The sequence below is a fragment of the Trachypithecus francoisi genome, unplaced genomic scaffold (genome assembly GCF_009764315.1).
Source record: "Trachypithecus francoisi isolate TF-2019V2 unplaced genomic scaffold, Tfra_2.0 Lachesis_group19, whole genome shotgun sequence".
Taxonomy (NCBI): Eukaryota; Metazoa; Chordata; class Mammalia; order Primates; family Cercopithecidae; genus Trachypithecus; species Trachypithecus francoisi.
The window spans coordinates 32,939,256-32,958,065 of record NW_022681464.1 but is presented as its reverse complement, the minus strand read 5'-3'; the positions used below and the strand labels follow the sequence as shown (position 1 = coordinate 32,958,065).

General features: G+C 41.6%; 1 protein-coding gene across 4 annotated transcripts in view; it reads left to right on the top strand.

Moving 5' to 3' along the window:
- The window catches only part of RBBP8 (RB binding protein 8, endonuclease), a 101,344-nt gene extending 85,227 nt beyond the window's left edge, over positions 1-16,117 (top strand). For all 4 annotated transcript variants that reach the window (XM_033178148.1, XM_033178146.1, XM_033178144.1 and 1 more), the window contains 3 exons: positions 6,397-6,493; positions 12,374-12,515; positions 15,769-16,117. In XM_033178148.1, coding sequence (XP_033034039.1) covers positions 6,397-6,493; positions 12,374-12,515; positions 15,769-15,866 — 337 coding nt within the window. In that variant the 3' untranslated portion in view covers positions 15,867-16,117. The remainder of the gene's footprint in view (positions 1-6,396; positions 6,494-12,373; positions 12,516-15,768) is intronic.
- Positions 16,118-18,810: the final 2,693 nt, after the last annotated feature.

Below are 18,810 nucleotides of genomic sequence, written 5' to 3'. Positions count from 1 at the left end.
TTTTTTTTTTTTTTTTTTTGAGACGGAGTCTCGCTGTGTCACCTAGGCTGGAGTGCAGTGGCGCGATCTCGGCTCACTGCAAGCTCCGCCTCCCGGGTTCCCGCCATTCTCCCACCTCAGCCTCCGAGTAGCTGGGACTACAGGCGCCCGCCACCATGCCCGGCTAGTTTTTTTGTATTTTTAGTAGAGACGGGGTTTCACCGTGTTAGCCAGGAGGGTCTCGATCTCCTGACCTCGTGATCCGCCCGCCTCGGCCTCCCAAAGTGCTGGGATTACAGGCTTGAGCCACCGCGCCCGGCCTGCAGTCATTATCTTTAGAGAGATTCAGATTGTCCCATCTTTGCCTAAAGGAAGCTTCTTTCATAGCTTTCTTGCTTCTGCTATCTGGAATCTGCCATTTTTGCTGGAGCCCTAGTTCCTTTTTCCTGGAGCGCTAGTTCCTTTTAGTGAGAATGGTGTGTAGGCCACAGTCTGGCTGCTAGGGTTGTGCTGTAGTCATTGTTTCTCAGCCTTTTAGGTGGACAAAGTTAGAAAGAAGGTTTTTTGTATCACTTTGGTTTTTTTTTTTTTTTTTTTTTGAGACGGAGTCTCCCTCTGTCACCCAGGCTGGAGTGCAGTGGCACGATCTCGGCTCACTGCAAGCTGTGCCTCCTAGGTTCACGCCATTCTCCTGCCTCCTCCTCCCGAGTAGCTGGGACTACAGGGGCCTGCCACCACACCCAGCTAATTTTTTGTATTTTTGATAGACACAGAGTTTCACCCTGTTAGCCAGGATAGTCTCAATCTCCTGACTTTGTGATCCATCCGCCTTGGCCTCCCAAAGTGCTGGGATTACAGGTGTGAGCCACCTCGCCCTGCCATATCACTTTGATTTTTTAAGGTAAACTATACTTCATAATGAATAATGATCACTCTAACTCAGATTCAGGACCACAGGATATTTATGTAAACTCCTCTATCTTACATCTGTATTTACTTTCCCACCTACCAAAAATCCCACTTCTCAGTGCCACCAACATAATTCCTTAGTTTATTTTATTCCACAATACACATAAAGCAGCTTCAGAATAATACCACCAATAACATAATTAATGAAAATAATTTGAAAACTTTTTGTATGCTCTTTTGTCCTTAAAATATATTCTATTAGAAATGTACAGTCAAATCACTGTTTTTTTTTTTTATTTAAGTCATTTGGGATATTTTTTGCATAGTTATGCCACCAAGTCAGTACCCAGGTTTATTTTGCTTTTGATTTTTTAGGAATTGGGTTTTTTTCTTTTCATATTTAATTATTGTAAAAGTATATAAAGTATAATGTATACTTTATACATTATATATATAAAATGTATATAAAATTTGTATAATGGACACAAAGTATGTACATTGTACCAGACTACAATAAAGTATATTCAGATAAATCTCACTTCTATTCTTGGCCTCTATATCTTATTAGCTCCCTATCCCCATAGGTAATCATTTGTTTAAAATTTATTATTTTTCTTCTATCCTGAAAAATAGAAGCAAATACATGTGTATAAACATACTCTCCGTGACTCATATAGAATATTATATATACTTTTCTCTAATTTGCTTTTTTAGACGGAGTCTCACTCTGTCACCAGGCTAGAATGCAGTGGTGCCATCTCGGCTCACTGCAACCTCCACCTCCTTGATTCAAGCAGTTCTCCTGCCTCAGCCTCCCCGAGTAGCTGGGACTACAGGCGCACACCACCACGCCCAGCTAATTTTTGTATTTTTAGTGGAGACGGGGTTTCACCATGTTGGTCAGGATGGTCTCAATCTCTTGACCTCATGATCTGCCCACATCGGCCTCCCAAAGTGCTGGGATTACAGGCGTGAGCCACTGCTCCCAGCCTGCTTTTTTAATTTGACTAGAGATCCTGGAAATCACTTAAGTTGTATATAGCGATATTCTTCATTTCTTTTTAGCTCCATGGTACTTCATTATGTGACTCTACCATAGTTTATACCCTAGCAATGGACACTTGGGCTGTTGACAGTTATGCCTAGTGTGCATGGTGCTGCAGTGAATAACCTTGCACGTTCTCTTTTCATATTTTTGCCTGTAGATCATTGAGGTAGATTCCTAGAAGTAGGACTGCAGAGTAAGAACTGTCATTTTCCACGTGGCTCATGCCTATAATCCCAGCACTTTGGGCAGCTTTGGTGGAAGAATCGCTTGAGCCCAGGAGTTTGAGACCAGCCTGGGCAACACAGTGAGACCCCGTCTCTACAAAAAATTAAAAATTAGCTATATGTGATGGTGTGTGCCTGTAGTCCCAGCTACTCAGGAAGCTTAGGTGAGAAGATCGCTTGAGCCCAGAAGTCAAGGTAGCAGTAAGCTATGATCACACCACTGCACTCCATCCTGGGCAATAGAGTGAGACCCTGTCTCAAAAACAAAAAAACTGTCATTTTAAATGTTTCATATTAGAGGTTCACTAGTTTTTTAGAAAATATGTATGAGTAGCTTTATTTATTCTGAAGCAATTAGATAGCTGGAGAACAAGAGGTGAATGCAAGTGTGGGGATGGAGGCATGGGGATGCTAAAATTCTCAGAGTTACATGATTGCTTTTCCCACTGAGAATACTAACACTGCAAACCTGGGAAGATCGACTGTGTAGCATCAGGGACAAGAAGCTTGTTTAAGTGATGCTTTGAGGTCTACTACACATGCCATTCTACTGGGAGATTCCCTATGTCATGATAAGACACTATATATGTAGAGTAGTTAATATTCAGAGGAAAGGGTATGGCCAAAATGTGATCTGCATAATCCTAGGATTCCATAAACTCTTTGAAAGAAAATATAGTGGTGGCAATATTTTTTATGTGTACTTTCTTGGTTTCCCTTTTCTAATTCACAGATCACACCAGAGTTGAGGGTTCTTGAGTTGAAACAAAAAAGGACTTATGCTTAGAAGTAGAGTGACTAAAACTTTTCTTTTTGAGGGAAAGTGCTTACCAACTAGAGGGGCATGTATGTGATCTTTTTATTACACTTCCATTTAAGGTATACTTTCTATTTCACGGTTCTTTATTGCACTTTGCAAATACTGTGTTTTTTACAAATTGAAGGTATGTGGCAACCCTGTTTGAACAAATCTGTCAGCAGCATTTTTCCAACAACACGTGCTTACTTCATGTTTCTGTGTCACATTTTGGTAATTCTCACAATATTTCAAACTTTTTCATTATTATATCTGTTAGTGTTCTGTGATCAGTGATCCTTAATGCTTTTTTTTTTTTTTTTTTTAAGAGACAGAGTCTTCCTCTGTCACCCAGGCTAGAGTGCAGTAGCGCAATCTCAGCTCACTGCAAGCTTCGCCTCCCGGGTTCATGTCATTCTCCTGCCTCAGCCTCCTGAGTGGTTGGGACTACAGGTGCCCGCCACCACGCCCAGCTAATTCTTTTGTATTTTTTTTAGCAGAGACGGGGTTTCACCGCGTTAGCCAGGATGGTGTTTATCTCCTGACCTCATGATCTGCCTGCCTAGGCCTCCCAAAGTTCTGGGATTACAGGCGTGAGCCACCGCGCTCAGCCTGATGCTATTATTATAATTGTTTGGGGGCATCATGAACCATGTCCATACAAGACAGCGAACTCAATCAATGAATGCCGTGTGTGTTCTGGCTGCTCCACCAACCATCCATTTTCCCATCTCTCCTCTTTTTGGGCCTCCCTATTCCCTGAGACACAACAACATTGAAATTAAACCAGTTAAGAACCATGCGATGGAACTAGGCATGGTGGCTCATGCCTGTAATTCCAGAACTTTGGGAGGCCATGATGAGCAGATCCAGACCAGCCTGGGCAATATGGAAAAACCCCATCTCTACAAAAAATGCCAAAAAAATTAACTGAGCATGGTGGCACACACCTGTAGTTCCAACTATTATACTGGGAGAGGCTGAGGTAGGAGGATTGCTTGAGCCCAGGAAGTCGAGACTACAGTGAGCTGTGATCGCACCACTGTGCTCCAGCCTGGGAGATAAAGCAAGATGCTGTCTCAAAAAAAACAAAAAAAAACTAAAAACTATGATGCCCTCTAAGTATACAAGTGAAAGGAAGAGTTGCACATCTCTTACCTTTAAATCAAATGCTAGAAATGATTAAGTTTAATGAGGAAGACATTTCAAAAGCCAAGATAGGTAAAAAGCTAGGCCTTTTATACCAGTCAGCCAAGTTGCAAATGCAAAGGAAAGTTCTCGAAGAAAATCACAAGTGCTACTTACTCCAGTGAACACATCAATGGTAAGAAAGTGAAACAGACTTAATGCTGATATGGAGGAAGTTTCAGTGGTCTAGATTGAAGATCAAACCAGCCACCACATTCCTTTAAGCCAATGCCTAATCCAGAGCAAGCCTCTAACTCTCTTTAGTTTGAGGAAGCTGCAGAAGAAAAGTTTGAAACTAGCAGAGGTTGGTTCATGAGGTTTAAGGAAGGAAGCCATGTCCATAATATAAAACTACAAAGCAAACAGCAAGTACTGATATAGAAGCGGTAGCAGCAAATTATCTAGAATATCTGGCTGAGATCAATGATGAACATAGCTGAACTAAACAACAGATTTTCAGTGTAGATGAAACAGCCTTCTATTGGAAGAAGACGCCATCTATGACTTTTATAACTAGAGAGTAGAAACCAGTGCCTGGCTTCAGAGCTTCAAAGGACAAGTTGACTTTTGTTTGGGTTAATGCAGCTGGTGACTTTAAGTTGAAGCCATTGCTCATTTACCATTCCGAAAATCCTAGGACCCTGAAAAATTATGCTAAATCTACTGTGCCTGTACTTTAGAAATAGAACAACAAAGCCTGGATGACAGCGCATCTGTTTACTGCACAGTTTACTAGATATTTTAAGCCTACTGATCAAAAAAAAAAAGATTCCTTTCAAAATATTGTAATCATCCAACGGTTTGTTGTTGTTGTTGTTGTTGTTGTTGTTGTTGTTGTTGTTGTTGTTTTGGTTTTTTTGAGACGGAGTCTCGCTCTCATCCAGGCTGGAGTGCAGTGGCACAATCTCGGTTCACTGCAAGCTCCGCCTCCTGGGTTCACGCCATTCTCCAGCCTCAGCCTCCCGAGTAGCTGGGACTACAGGCGCCCGCCACCACGCCCGGCTAATTTTTTGTACTTGTAGAGACAGGGTTTCGCCGTGTTAGCCAGGATGGTCTTGATCTCCTGACCTTGTGATCCGCCCGCCTCAGCCTCCTAAAGTGCTGAGATTACAGGCGTGAGCCTCCGAGCCCGGCCCCAATGGTTGTTTTTTTCTTTTTTTCCCACCATACAAAGAGCTGATTCACTGAGACAGTGATATTATAGTAGAGAAAGAGTATAATAATTGCAGAGCTAGTCAAGTAGGAGGACTAGAGTTGTTATTATTTAAATCACCTTCCCCCAAAATTTGGAAGCTATGGGTTTTTTTTGTTTTTGTTTTTGTTTTTGTTTTGAGACAGAGTCTCACTCTGTCGCCCAGGCTAGAATGCAGTGGCGCAGTCTCCACTCGCTGCAACCTTTGCCTCTGGGGTTCAAGCTGTTCTTGTGCCTCAGCCTCCTGAGTAGCTGGAATTACAGGCCTGTGCCACGATGCCTGGCTAATTTTTGTGTTTTTAATAAAGACGTAGCTTCGTCATGTTGGCCAAACTGGTCTCGAACTCCTGACCTCAAGTGAGCCACTGTGCCCATCCAGCTTTATTCTTTTAGCTCAGGATTGCTTTTGCTATTGCTATGTCTTTAGTGGTTTCATACTAGTTTTAGGATTGTTTTTTATATTTCTGTGAAAGCCTGGGCATGGTGGCTCACGCCTGTAATCCTAGCATTTTGGGAGGCTGAGGTGGGCACATCAACTGAGGTTAGGAGTTCAAGAGAAACCTGGCCAACATGGTGAAACCCTGTCTATACTAAAATAAAAAAATTAGCTGGGCGTGGTGGCACAAGCCTGTAATCCCGCTACTCAGAAGGCTGAGGCACAAGAATCACTTGAACCCGGGAGGTGGAGGTTGCAGGTGGAGATTGGTTCCAAGATCATGCCATTGAACTCCAGCCTGGTCAACAGAGCGAGACTGTGTCTCTAAATAAATAAATATTTCTGTGAAGAACATTATTGGTATTTTGATGGGGACTATACTGAATTTCCAGATCACTTTGGATAGTAAATAGTTTTATTTTTTTTAGTTAGAAAAAAATTTTGTGTAATTTTAGTTACATAAAAATACTTGATGTATTTAAGGTAAGCACTTAATAAGTATTTGATGAAGCAATATTTTTCTAACATACTGAATAAGCATTTCAAATAAAATGAATGAATGTTTTGGGGATTATTTCTCCTCTGAACTCTAAGCTTTGTTAATTTAATTCATTTTTCCCCCAGAGAGACTAGCTTGCAAAATTTTCCTCATATTGAGGTGGTTCGGAAAAAAGAGGAGAGAAGAAAACTACTTGGGCACACATGTAAGGAATGTGAAATTGTAAGTATTAATGTAGATACTAATTTTTTTTTAGTATGACTTTATAGATAATAAATGCATGCTTTTAAAATCACATATACAAACCATATTTGTTATAGAAACCTCTTATTTGAGCCAGGCGTAACAGAAGGAATAAGGAGTATTCTGGGTTGGGTGCGGTGGCTCATGCCTCTAATCTCAGCATTTCGGGAGGCCGAGGAGGGCAGATCACTTGAGGCCAGAAGATCGAGACCAGCCTGGCCAACATGGCGACACCCTGCCACTACTAAAAAATACAAAAATTAGCTGGGTGTGGTGGTGCACACCTGTAATTCCAGCTACTCAGGAGGCTGAGGCATGAGAATTGCTTGAACCTGGGAGGCGGAGAGTGCAACACTGCACTCCAGCCTGGGTGACAGAGCGAGGCTGTCTCCAAAAAAAAAAAAGGTATTCTGGCTGTGACCTGAGAGAGATAAACAGATGAAAAACCCTCAGTTTCTCTTAGATTACATGAGTCTGGGGCATAAGCCATAGTTCTTATGGCCAGCTTAAGACATTCATGCCATTTTTCTGTATTTGCATTAGTTGTTGCCCCTTGTGTTATGTTATAGCAAATGCTCCTATACATATACTATTTAGGGAAACCTTTGGTAGTAGTCCGAGGTGGGTGAATCACCTGAGGTCGGAAGTTCAAGACCAGCCTAGTCAACTTGGTGAAACCCCGTCTCTACTGAATTACAAAAATTAGCTGGGCATGGTGGCAGTTGCCTGTAATCCCACTACTTAGGAGGCTGAGGCAGGAGAATTGCTTGAACCCCGGAAGCGGAGGTTGCAGTGAGCTGAGATCATGCCATTGTGTTCCAGCCTGGGCAACAAGAGTGAAATTTCATCTCAAAAAAAAAAAAAGCATTATTTTCACCAGCATTCTCAGGAAATTAGGTATGCTCTTAATTTTTTTTAAATAGTTGGTACCACCAATGTAAGTTCTTTTTTTGTTTTTTTGTTTTTTTGTTTTTTTGTTTTGAGATGGAGTCTTGCCCTGTTGCCCAAGCTGGAGTACAGTGGCACGATATTGGCTCACTGCAACCTCCACCTCCCAGGTTCAAGCAGTTCTCCTGCCTCAGCTTCCCAGGTAGCTGGGATTACAGGTACCCCCCACCATGCATGGATATTTTGTATTTTTAGTAGATACAGGGTTACACTATTTGGCCAGGCTGGTCTCAAACTCCTAACCTCAACTGATCCAGCCACCTTCCACCTTGGCCTCCCAAAATTCTGGGATTACAGATGGGAGCCACCGTGGCCGGCCAAGTTCTTTTTTTCTTTTTCTTTTTTTTTTTTTTGAGACAGAGTTTTGTTCTTGTTGCCTAGGCTAGAGTACAGTGGCTTGATCTCAGCTCACCACAACCTCCACTTCCCAGCTTCAAACGATTCTCCTGCCTCTGCCTCCGCCTCCCAAGTAGCTGGGATTACAGGCATGCACCACCATGCCCGGCTAATTTTGTGTTTTTAGTAGAGACGGGTCCATGTTGGCCAGGCTGGCCTCGAACTCCCAACCTCAGGTGATCCACCCACCTCGGCCTCCTAAAGTACTGGGAATTGGTGTGAGTCACCGCACCAAACATTTTTCTTCCTAAACAAGATACAATGAATAAACAGTTAAACACTTACATTTTTCCTTTTATACATTGGCTGTCTTGGATGTTGAAGTAGCTGGTACAGACATCCCTTTGTATCTGTGGAAAACTGGCTTCAGGACCTACTGTGGATACCAAAATCACAGATGCTCAAGTCCCTGATAAAAAATGACATAGTGTTTGCCTATAACCTATGCACATTCTTTCATTATGCTTTAAATTACCTCTAATTACTTATAATCCCTATTGCAATGTAAATGCTATGTAGATAGTTGTTATACTATATTGCATAGGGAATGACAAGAAAAATAGTCTGTACATGTTTAATACAGATGCAGGTTTTTTCCTGAATATTTTTGATCCATGGCTGGTTGAATCCATGAATGTAGAACCCAAGGATATGAAGGGCCAACTGTACTGATTGTCCTTTTACTAAATAGTCCCAGGCAGGTTCTATTTTGACCTGGAGCATGCTGTTTTTATTTCTTCCCTTGTCCATTAGCTCTCAGATGCCTGCCTTCAGCAATTTACTTCCCCTTTTAAATTTCCTTTTTAACCTATGGGCTAGAAAATTTGATAACCGAGCACATTAAAATTATATGTGAAAGTATGACTAGATTGTAATGCAGGTAAGCATTGGGTAAAAATATGCTCTTACGTACTAACAATGGGGATCACTATTTTGAAAAGCAGTTTGGCAATACAAGCAAAAGCCTATAATGTGAGTTCGTGAGTTTTCATTACACAAATTCAATATATCATGATTTCTTAAAGAAATGGTCCGCATTGAGTAAATCTCTGATTTTTAGTTATATCCATAATTCTACGATCTAGAACTAATCCTACTAGTTAGAAAAAAGCTATTTTGATAGAAACACTGTTAGGTTGCATTCATTCTCAATAATCATTTCCCATGCTTTCTGTTATCCAATCTCTGCAAAACATTATTGTGTACATTTTAGTTTTTCTAGTTAATTTATGTAGGAGAGTGAATCTGTTCTGTTACTCAATCATAAACAGAAGTGGAAGTGCCAGTCCTATGTACTTAAATACTAACTACAAGCTTGCAGTTCTTAAATGTATCCCATTGCCTATTCTACAAGTTGAGTGTGCAATACTCATGTGGATCTGCAATAGTGATCTCAAATTTCACGTGTCCAAAAACATACAATATCTGCCCTCAGTTCCCAAACCTCACCACTGAGTCTCCTATATGTCCTGAGATCTTGTAGTTATTCACTACTTTTTTATTTCACATCTCAATAACTTACGTATCAACAAACCCCACTGATTCATTGATTCTTCCTTCAAAATATATCCATATCAGGCCGGGCGCAGTGGCTCAAGCCTGTAATCCCAGCACTTTGGGAGCCGAGACGGGCAGATCACAAGATCAGGAGATCGAGACCATCCTGGCTAACATGGTGAAACCCCATCTCTACTAAAAAATAAAAAAAAAAAAACTAGCCAGGTGAGGTGGCGGACACCTGTAGTCCCAGCTATTCGGGAGGCTGAGGCAGGAGAATGGCGTGAACCCGGGAGGCAGAGCTTGCAGTGAGCCGAGATCTGGCTACTGCACTCCAGCCTGGGCGACAGAGTGAGACTCTGTCCCAAAAAAATATGTGTATATATATATCCCATATCCATCCACTTGCTATCACCACCACTAATGCCCTGGACCAAGGCAACATTTTTAATTTTTTTTTTTCTTTTTTTGAGATGGAGTCTCGCTCTGTTGCCCAGGCTGGAGCACAGTGGCACCACCTCAGCTCACTGCAAGCTCTGCCTCCTGGGTCCACGCCATTCTCCCACCTCAGCTTCCCGAGTAGCTGGGACTACAGGCACCCGCCACCACGCCTGACTAATTTTTTTGTATTTTCAATAGAGACGGGGTTTCACTGTCTTAGCCAGGATGGTCTCGATCTCCTGACCTTGTGAAATGCCCACCTCGGCCTCCCAAAGTGTTGGGATTACAGGCGTGAGCCACTGCACCCGGCCAACATTTTATAATTGTAATAGCTTCTGAGTGCTCTCCTGGTCATTTTTTTTTTACTCTAAAACTTTTATTTTGACTGGGCACACTGGCTCACGCCTGTAATTCCAGCACTTTTGGAGGCTGAGGCGGGTGGATCACCTGAGGTCAGGAGTTCAATACCAGCCTGGCCAACATTGTAAAACCCTGTCTCTACTAATAATACAAATATTAGCTGGATGTGGTGGTGCATGCCTGTAATCCCAGCTACTAGGGAAGCTGAGGCAGGAGAATCGCTTGAACCCAGGAGGCAGAGGTTGCAGTGAGCTGAGATTGCTCCATTGCACTCCAACCTAGGTGACAAGAGCAAAACTCCATCTCAAAAAAATAAATAAATATTTATTTTTTTAGAGCAGTTATAGGTTCTCAGCAAAGTTATACAGAAAGTACATAGAGTTCCCACGTACTTCTGTCCTCATTCTCTTACTTTTCATTCTTGTCTCTTAACAATGTACTTTCAGCTCAGCAATGAATGGCCTTTTTTTAGAATGAAAGTTAAATCATGTCATTCCCAAAATCCTTCAGTGTCCTCCCATCCCACTAAGAAAAAGAATCTAAAGTCCTTATCAAGACAATAAACTCTGGCACTGCACTTCCTCTCTGATTTCCTGTTCTACCACTCACCCATTTGCTTGCCGTCTTACAACTGCACTGACCGACTACTGTTTCTCAAGTATGTTTTAATTTAGTGGCAGTGTTTTTTCCAATAATCTCTGATTCTCTAAGGTCATTTCATCCCAAAGCCCAGACTAAGGTAACAAAGGCTTAAATTTAGGGCAGTGAGAATGATGAAAAAGATACCTGAATAAGTTGTTTCACACTTCTTTAAAGCCTTTAATCTATGTAAAATAGAAATGTATTAAAAGCTTTTACTTCAAACTTAAATTCTAGTTTTAAGTCTGTCACTTTCTTTTTTTTTTTTTTTTTTGAGACGGAGTCTCGCTCTGTCGCCCAGGTTCACGCCATTCTCCTGCCTCAGCCTCCCGAGTAGCTGGGACTACAGGCGCCCGCCACCTCGCCCGGCTAATTTTTGTATTTTTTAGTAGAGACGGGGTTTCACCATGTTAGCCAGGATGGTCTCGATCTCCTGACCTCGTGATCTGCCCGTCTCGGCCTCCCAAAGTGCTGGGATTACAGGCTTGAGCCACCGCGCCCGGCCTGTCACTTTCAATAGGTGATATCTTTAGCAAATTACCACTTACATTTTCAAGTTCTCAAGTGTAAAGTGAAGGAATTGGCTGGATTAAATATGTGATTCTGGGTGGCTGACGCCTGTAATCCCAGCACTTTGGGAGGCTGAGACAGGTGGATTACTTGAGGTCAGGAGTTCGAGACCAGCCTGGCTAACATATAGTAAAACCCCATCTCTACTAAAAATACAAAATTAGCTGTGCGTGGTGGCACATGCCTGTAGTTCCAGCTACTTGGGAAACTGAGGCAAGAGAATCACTTGAACACAGGAGTGGGAGGTTGCAGCGAGCCAAGATCATGCCACTGCACCCCAGCCTGGGTGACAGACTAAGACTTTGTCTCTCAAAAAAAAAAAAAAAAAAGTGATTCTGTCCATCTATGTTCTGTTAAACCTTATACTACTGCTTTGTTTTCATTAAGTCTAGGCCTTAAAAACCTGTATAATTTTTACATATAATTTTATCCTTGTGTGCATGAAGTTCAAATTCTTTGTTTTCACAGTTGCCAAAAAATAGAATGCTTTTGATCCTAACTGAAACCTTAAAGGGAGAACTCATGGAGCCTACAACATTCAGATCTAAATTATTTTTTAAAACCTTAGAGATAGGAAGATTACTTTGAAACACACACCTCATATTCAAATAACAATTAAGAAACATGTAGACCTCTGAAGTTTTGTTACTGGCCTAATAAGGATAAAGACTTTCTACCAGTGTATAAATCCGCTGTATCACTAAGCACACTGTCAAGTTCAACTGGCTTTTTTTTTGTTTGCAAGACTTTATTGATGAAGGAAGCACTTTATTGGTTTACATTGTGATACAAGCTCCTTTTCTCATCAGTGAAGCAGGCACTTCACAGACCAACATCAATACTGTCTGTAAGAATTAATTACTAATAGTATCATCAGTGAGGATTAAGTTTCCTTAGAATGCTGAATATCTTAGTAAATGGCTTTTTTAGCTTCTAGTTTATAATTAATAAGCATAACACTCCATTTAGTATTCTTCAGTGAAAAAACTTACCAGTTTTTATTATTAGTATTACGCAGATATGCCAGCAGAAGAAAGAGAAAAGAAGTTGGCTTCCTGCTCAAGACACCGATTCCGCTACATTCCACCCAACACACCAGAGAATTTTTGGGAAGTTGGTTTTCCTTCCACTCAGACTTGTATGGAAAGAGGTGAGAGTATAGATTGTAACATTTTATAATTAATTTTTTTAAATACTTGGCTGGGCACAGTGGCTTACGCCTATAATCCCAACACTTTGGCAGGCCGAGGCGGGTGGATCACCTGAGGTCAGGAGTTAAAGACCAGCCTGGCCAACATGGTGAAGCCCCATCTCTACTAAAATACAAAAAATTAGCCAGGCATGGTGGCACACGCCTGTAGTCCCAGCTACTCGTGAGGCTGAGGCAAGTGAATCGCTTGAACCCAGGAGATGGAGGTTGCAGTGAGCCAAGATTGTGCCATTGCACTCCAGCCTGGGCGACAGAGCAAGACTCTGTCTCAGAAATAAAATAAAATAAGATAATAAAATAAAATACTGTGTATGCCCAAATGTGAACATGCACCTTTTTTTCTATGGTTCTCTTTACCTTTTCTGCAGGTTGGGTGCTAGTGTTGTGACATAAAAACATTCCTAAAGATAAAAGGACTCTTCAGTAATTTAGTTGGAATTAGAGATTGGTTATATCACTTTAATGTGATTGTGCTTATATTATTCTGCTTTACCAAATTTCAAAAAACAATTTCTCTTTCATTCTATCATCAAAATGATTTTTTTTTTTCAGATCTAAATTATTTTTTAAAACCGTAGAGATAGGAAGATTATTTTGAAACACACCTCATATTCAAATAACAACTAAGAAACATGTAGACCTCTGAAGTTTTGTTACTGGCCTAATAAGGATAAAGACTTTCTACCAGTGTATAAATCCGCTGTATCACTAAGCACACTGTCAAGTTTTTTGTTTTTTTTTTTAATATAGGGCCTCACTCTGTCACCCAGGCTGGAGTGCAGTGGCATGCACAGTCATGGCTCACTAATGCCTCTGACTTACGGGCTCAAACTATCCTTCTATCTCAGCCTTCCAAGTAGCTAGGACTACAGGCATGTGCCACCACACCCAGCACTTTTTTGTTTTGTTTTTTGCTAGAGACAGGGTCTCACTGTGTTGCCCAGGCTGGTCTGGAACTCCTGGCCTCAAGTGGTCCTCCTGCCTTGACCTCCCAAAACGCTGGGATTACAGCCATGAGCCACTGCACCCAGCCAAAATGACTTTAGCTGTTCCAGAGGCCATTAGTTATCTCAGTTGATCGTTCAGTTACAGATCAAACTCCTTCTTTTACTCTTTCCCTTCGTTCTCACTACTGTACCTGACTTGTCTTAAAAAAAAATACTGAGTTTTATGAAAACGGGATGTGTCTTCTGGTATGTGATTGAAAAGTATAGTAGTGTTTAGAATATTTATGATTTGACTTTTTAATTAATTAGTAGCCCTCAGGCTTTAGGCCTGTGTTTGTCAGTTATAGATAAACATCTAAAATTTTTACCCACTAGAAGAAAAAATAGCATTAAATAAATGTCAAATGATAAAATTATACCACCTAGAATTTCATTTCAGCCTTGCCATCTTATGGAAACTATTCACAGCTGGGCACAGTGTCTCACACCTGTAATCCCAGCACTTTGGGAGGCCAAGATGGGAGGATCCATTGAGCCCAGGAGTTCAGGACCATCCATGGCAGCAGAGTGAGACCCTGGGTCTAGACGAAATAAATAATAAAATGAGCCAGGTATGATGGCACATGCCTGTGGCCCCAGCAGGCACTCAGAAGGCTGAGATGGAAGGATGGCTTGAGTCCTGGAGGTAGTGGCTGCAGTGAGCCGTGATTGCACCACTACACTCCAGCCTGGGCAACAGAGCAAGACCCTGTTTCAAAAAAACAATGAATTTGGCCGGGCGCGGTGGCTCAAGCCTGTAATCCCAGCACTTTGGGAGGCCGAGACGGGCGGATCACGAGGTCAGGAGATCGAGACCATCCTGGCTAACACGGTGAAACCCCGTCTCTACTAAAATATACAAAAAATTAGCCGGGCGAGATGGCGGGCGCCTGTAGTCCCAGCTACTCGGGAGGCTGAGGCGAGAGAATGGCGTAAACCCGGGAGGCGGAGCTTGCAGTGAGCTGAGATCCGGCCACGGCACTCCAGCCTGGGCGACAGAGTGAGACTCCGTCTCAAAAAAAAAAAAAAAAAAAAAAAACAATGAATTTAATTTAATTTTGAAAAGCAACCGTTCTCAATGAAGAGTTCTGATGATTTGACTGCACAAGGAGAGAGAGAGACCTTCACTTTTAGAGAAGCTCCAGATGTTTAACGGTAGATGCCAACTCTCTGACAGCTTTCACTGTATTTCTGCTTTCCCCATTATTAAGCTAGATTGAGTCACCTTTGATGTGATATCTCACTGCCTGGTCACCAGATAGAATCAGTCTGGATAGAGCCTGGGATTGTACCCCTATGCGTATGGCAGAGCAACTACTTCCCCTGAAAATTACATACCTAGAGACACCTTAGGAGATCTAATAGTCTGAAGGGTATAGAGGGATTGTCATCTATTGAAATAGCTACTGTAAAAAGTGTTTTTGATAAGTACCTGAAATTTATTTTTTTTTTTTTTTTTTTGAGACGGAGTCTCGCTCTGCCGCCCAGGCTGGAGTGCAGTGGCGGGTCTCAGCTCACTGCAAGCTCCGCCTCCTGGGTTTACGCCATTCTCCTGCCTCAGCCTCCCAAGCAGCTGGGACTACAGGCGCCCGCCATGTCGCCCGGCTAGTTTTTTGTATTTTTTAGTAGAGACGGGGTTTCACCATGTTAGCCAGGATGGTCTCGATCTCCTGACCTCGTGATCCGCCCGTCTCGGCCTCCCAAAGTGCTGGGATTACAGGCTTGAGCCACCGCGCCCGGCCTGAAATTTATAATAGAGTTCATGTTTAGCACTTTGTCCCCCTTTGCAACTACCTATAGGAGGCAGAATAGGAAAGTGTTTAAGAATTCTGGTTCTGGAATAAGAAAGAGCTTGGGCCAGGTCCCAGCTCCTCTACTTGCTAGCTTTGTGAACTTGAACAAGTAATTTAACTTCCTTGGGTCTCTATTACCTCATCTGTGAAACAGGTATAGTAGAAACTACTTCAAAGGAATGTGAGTTATATGAGATGTTGTGTGCAACCATTTGGTAAATGTTTACTGCTATCATTATTATAAATGAGGAAACTGATGCTAAATAGTGAGATCAATCATCAGCATCACAAAGCTAATAATCAGAAGAATTACATAAACTTACAAAGCATCAAATAAGAAATGTTTACTAGATATAAGCTGAAAGAAATACATGTTGCACATACAGTCTTCTAAGTTTATGATTTGTTTTTAAGGTTATATTAAGGAAGATCTTGATCCTTGTCCTCGCCCAAAAAGACGTCAGCCTTACAACGCAATATTTTCTCCAAAAGGCAAGGAGCAGAAGACATAGACGTTGAAACAGAAACAGAAGGATGGAGCACAGTTTTTTCCTTCTTAGTTATTTATAGTTAAAGTTGGTATTAAACATTGGTTTTTTGATCTTCTATAAATGGATTTATAAATCAGTTTTCTATTGAAAATGTTTGTGATATTTTGCTTTTGCACCTTTAAAACAATAAGGCGCTTTCATTTTGCACTCTAACTTAAGAGTTTTTATTTACTTTATGTAGTGATACCTAATACAATTTTCAAAATACAATAGTTGTAGTCTGTGATTTGTTCCCTTTCAGTTCTTTTCTTTTTACTTCATCTTCCCTTGGTATTTATATTGAGCAGTGACTTCATTTTAATCATTACAGATTTTTCTTAATCAGTTGCTCTTCTCTAGGTCATAACAGTGTCTAGCATTTAAGTCTTTTTAAAAAAAAAAGAAAAAGAAAGGCTATATTTTAATAGTTTTTTAAAACTCTCCATCTTTTGTTGAATTGGAATCAGGTACTACACTGTCATAAATTTCTTTCAAGTGACCACAAATATCGACTTTTTTTCCTTTCCCATATACTGTAAACATTATTCTCTGATCTGGTCCTAATTTTCCAGCTCTTCACATGTTTTCTTTTCATCATACTCCCCTGCCGCCCCGAGGAGTCTCGCTCTGTTGCCAGGCTGGAGTGCAGTGGCACAATCTCAGCCCACTGCAACCTCCGCCTCCCGGGTTCAAGTGATTCTCCTGCCTCAGCCTCCCAAGTAGCTGGGACTACAGGCACGCACCACCATGCCCAGCTAATTTTTGTATTGTTAGTAGAGACGGGGTTTCACTGTGTTGGCCAGGCTGGTCTTGATCTCTTGACCTCGTGATCTACCTGCCTTGGCCTCACAAAGTGCTGGGATTACAGGCATGAGTCACCGTGCCCAGCTATACTTTTTTTTTTTTCTGGTGCAGTTTCAAGGTTAAATATGTTGAGTTCTCTGCCCATTTGTTCAACTTCTATTGTATTATTTCTGTGGACTGACAAATGTTATGAACAATTTGGTTTCAAAATAGATTTTTCTATTTAGCAACTTTCTATTCCTCTAGGACCTAGTATATGAGTCACTAAGATGACTGACCAATCTGTGCCATCTTTTCTAGTGACATTTTGTTTATCAGTGTCTCTTTTGTGTATTTCTTTGATCCATATCTTGACAGTATTACATAAGCAGAAATGAAAGAGACATTGAATGGAATGTCTCACTCAAATATAAATAACCTTATAAGTACAATCTTTACTTCTCAGAGTCCTAAAATCTTCTTGCTTAGTCTGGTCTTCCTTGTTGATCAAGGTTCTCGTGAATAAATGCCATTAGTTTGTGTTCTCACAAATAGGATAGGAAAAGGAATTACACATATTGATTATATACTTTATGTCAGACCACTTATGTACATTGTTTGGCTCCATGATTCTGAAATTTTTTTTTTTTTTTTTTGAGACAGAGTCTCACTCTGTCTCCCAGGCTGGAGTACAGTGGCACGATCTCCGCTCACTGCAAGCTCCGCCTCCCGGGTTCTTGCCAGTCTCCTGCCTCAGCCTCCCGAGGAGCTGGGACTACAGGCGCCCGCCACCGCACCCGGCTTATTTTTTGTATTTTTTAGTAGAGACGGGGTTTCACTGTGTTAGCCAGGATGGTCTCGATCTCCTGACCTTGTGATCCGCCCGCCTCGGCCTCCGAAAGTGCTGGGATTACAGGTGTGAGCCACCGCGTCCAGCTATTCTGAATTTTTTATCACCCTATCATCACTTCTATTCAGCCCTTTTCTTCCCTTCCTGTGTTTGATTTTTGTTCTCTGCTGGTAGTCAGCTAATCTTCCAAAAATAATAGTAGTCATTGGTCATTACTGTATGTCAAGAACTGTGTTATACTCTTCACATAAATGTTTCTCTTTCGATCCTCAAATAACCCTGTGAATTTATCACTTAATATTGTTAAGCTGCAAAAAAAAGAAGGATCCAAAAAACAGCAGATTAAACAACAAATGACTGGCTATATTTTTCTCACCTTAAAAAGTCTAGAGGTCAGCAGTCCAAGGCCACTAGTGCAGCTCCATAATGGCCTTAGGGACCCAGATTTCTCCTAGTTTTCTGCTCTTCCATACTTTATATTGGTGTTCATCCTGGTATCTGTAAAGTAGTCTACGCCACCTCTAGCATCATGTCCATGTTCTGCACAAAAAGAAGAAAAAAAGTACATGCCATTTGTTTTTGTTCCCTACAACAAACTTTCCAGAAAGCCCTACCTCACAACTTTCCTGACTTCTCAGAGGTCAGAATTATCCATCTCATGGCTACCTCTAATAACTAGTAGGGATGAAATTAGAACCCATAATTGCCTAATTCCAGAATCTACTAACTCATCTTCACTATAGTATAGTCCTTCTAAAGGCCAGGACTTTGAGAGACACCTGAATTTCAACAAGGCGCCACAGGATATGTGGTTGGAGCTATATACTTTCAATGGATTTTGCTTTTTAAGAGGCAGCCTAAACAGAAAGAGGTAGGGTTTGTCCACCTGATGGTAGCTTCACAGCTATCCATCCCATTTATAGCAGTTTTCATTTTCTCTTCAGTTACACTGTGAAGTTGAGGGAACTGAGGTCTGTCTCCCTTTTTATCTGCTGTGGACCAACTTCTACCTTTAAATGGAGTAAGGAAATAGACACATTTTAAAAACATTTCAGTGGCGGGACACGGTGGCTCATGCCTGTAATCCTAGCACTTTGGGAGGCCGGAGTGGGTGGATCACTTGAGGTCAAAACCTTGAGACCAGCCTGGCCAACATGAAACCCCGTCTCTACTAAAAATGTAAAAATTAGTCGGGCTTAGTGGTACACGCCTGTAATCCCAGCTACTCAGGAGGCTGAGGCAGGAGAATCGCTTGAATCTGGGAGGTGGAGGCTGCAGTGAGCCGAGATCACG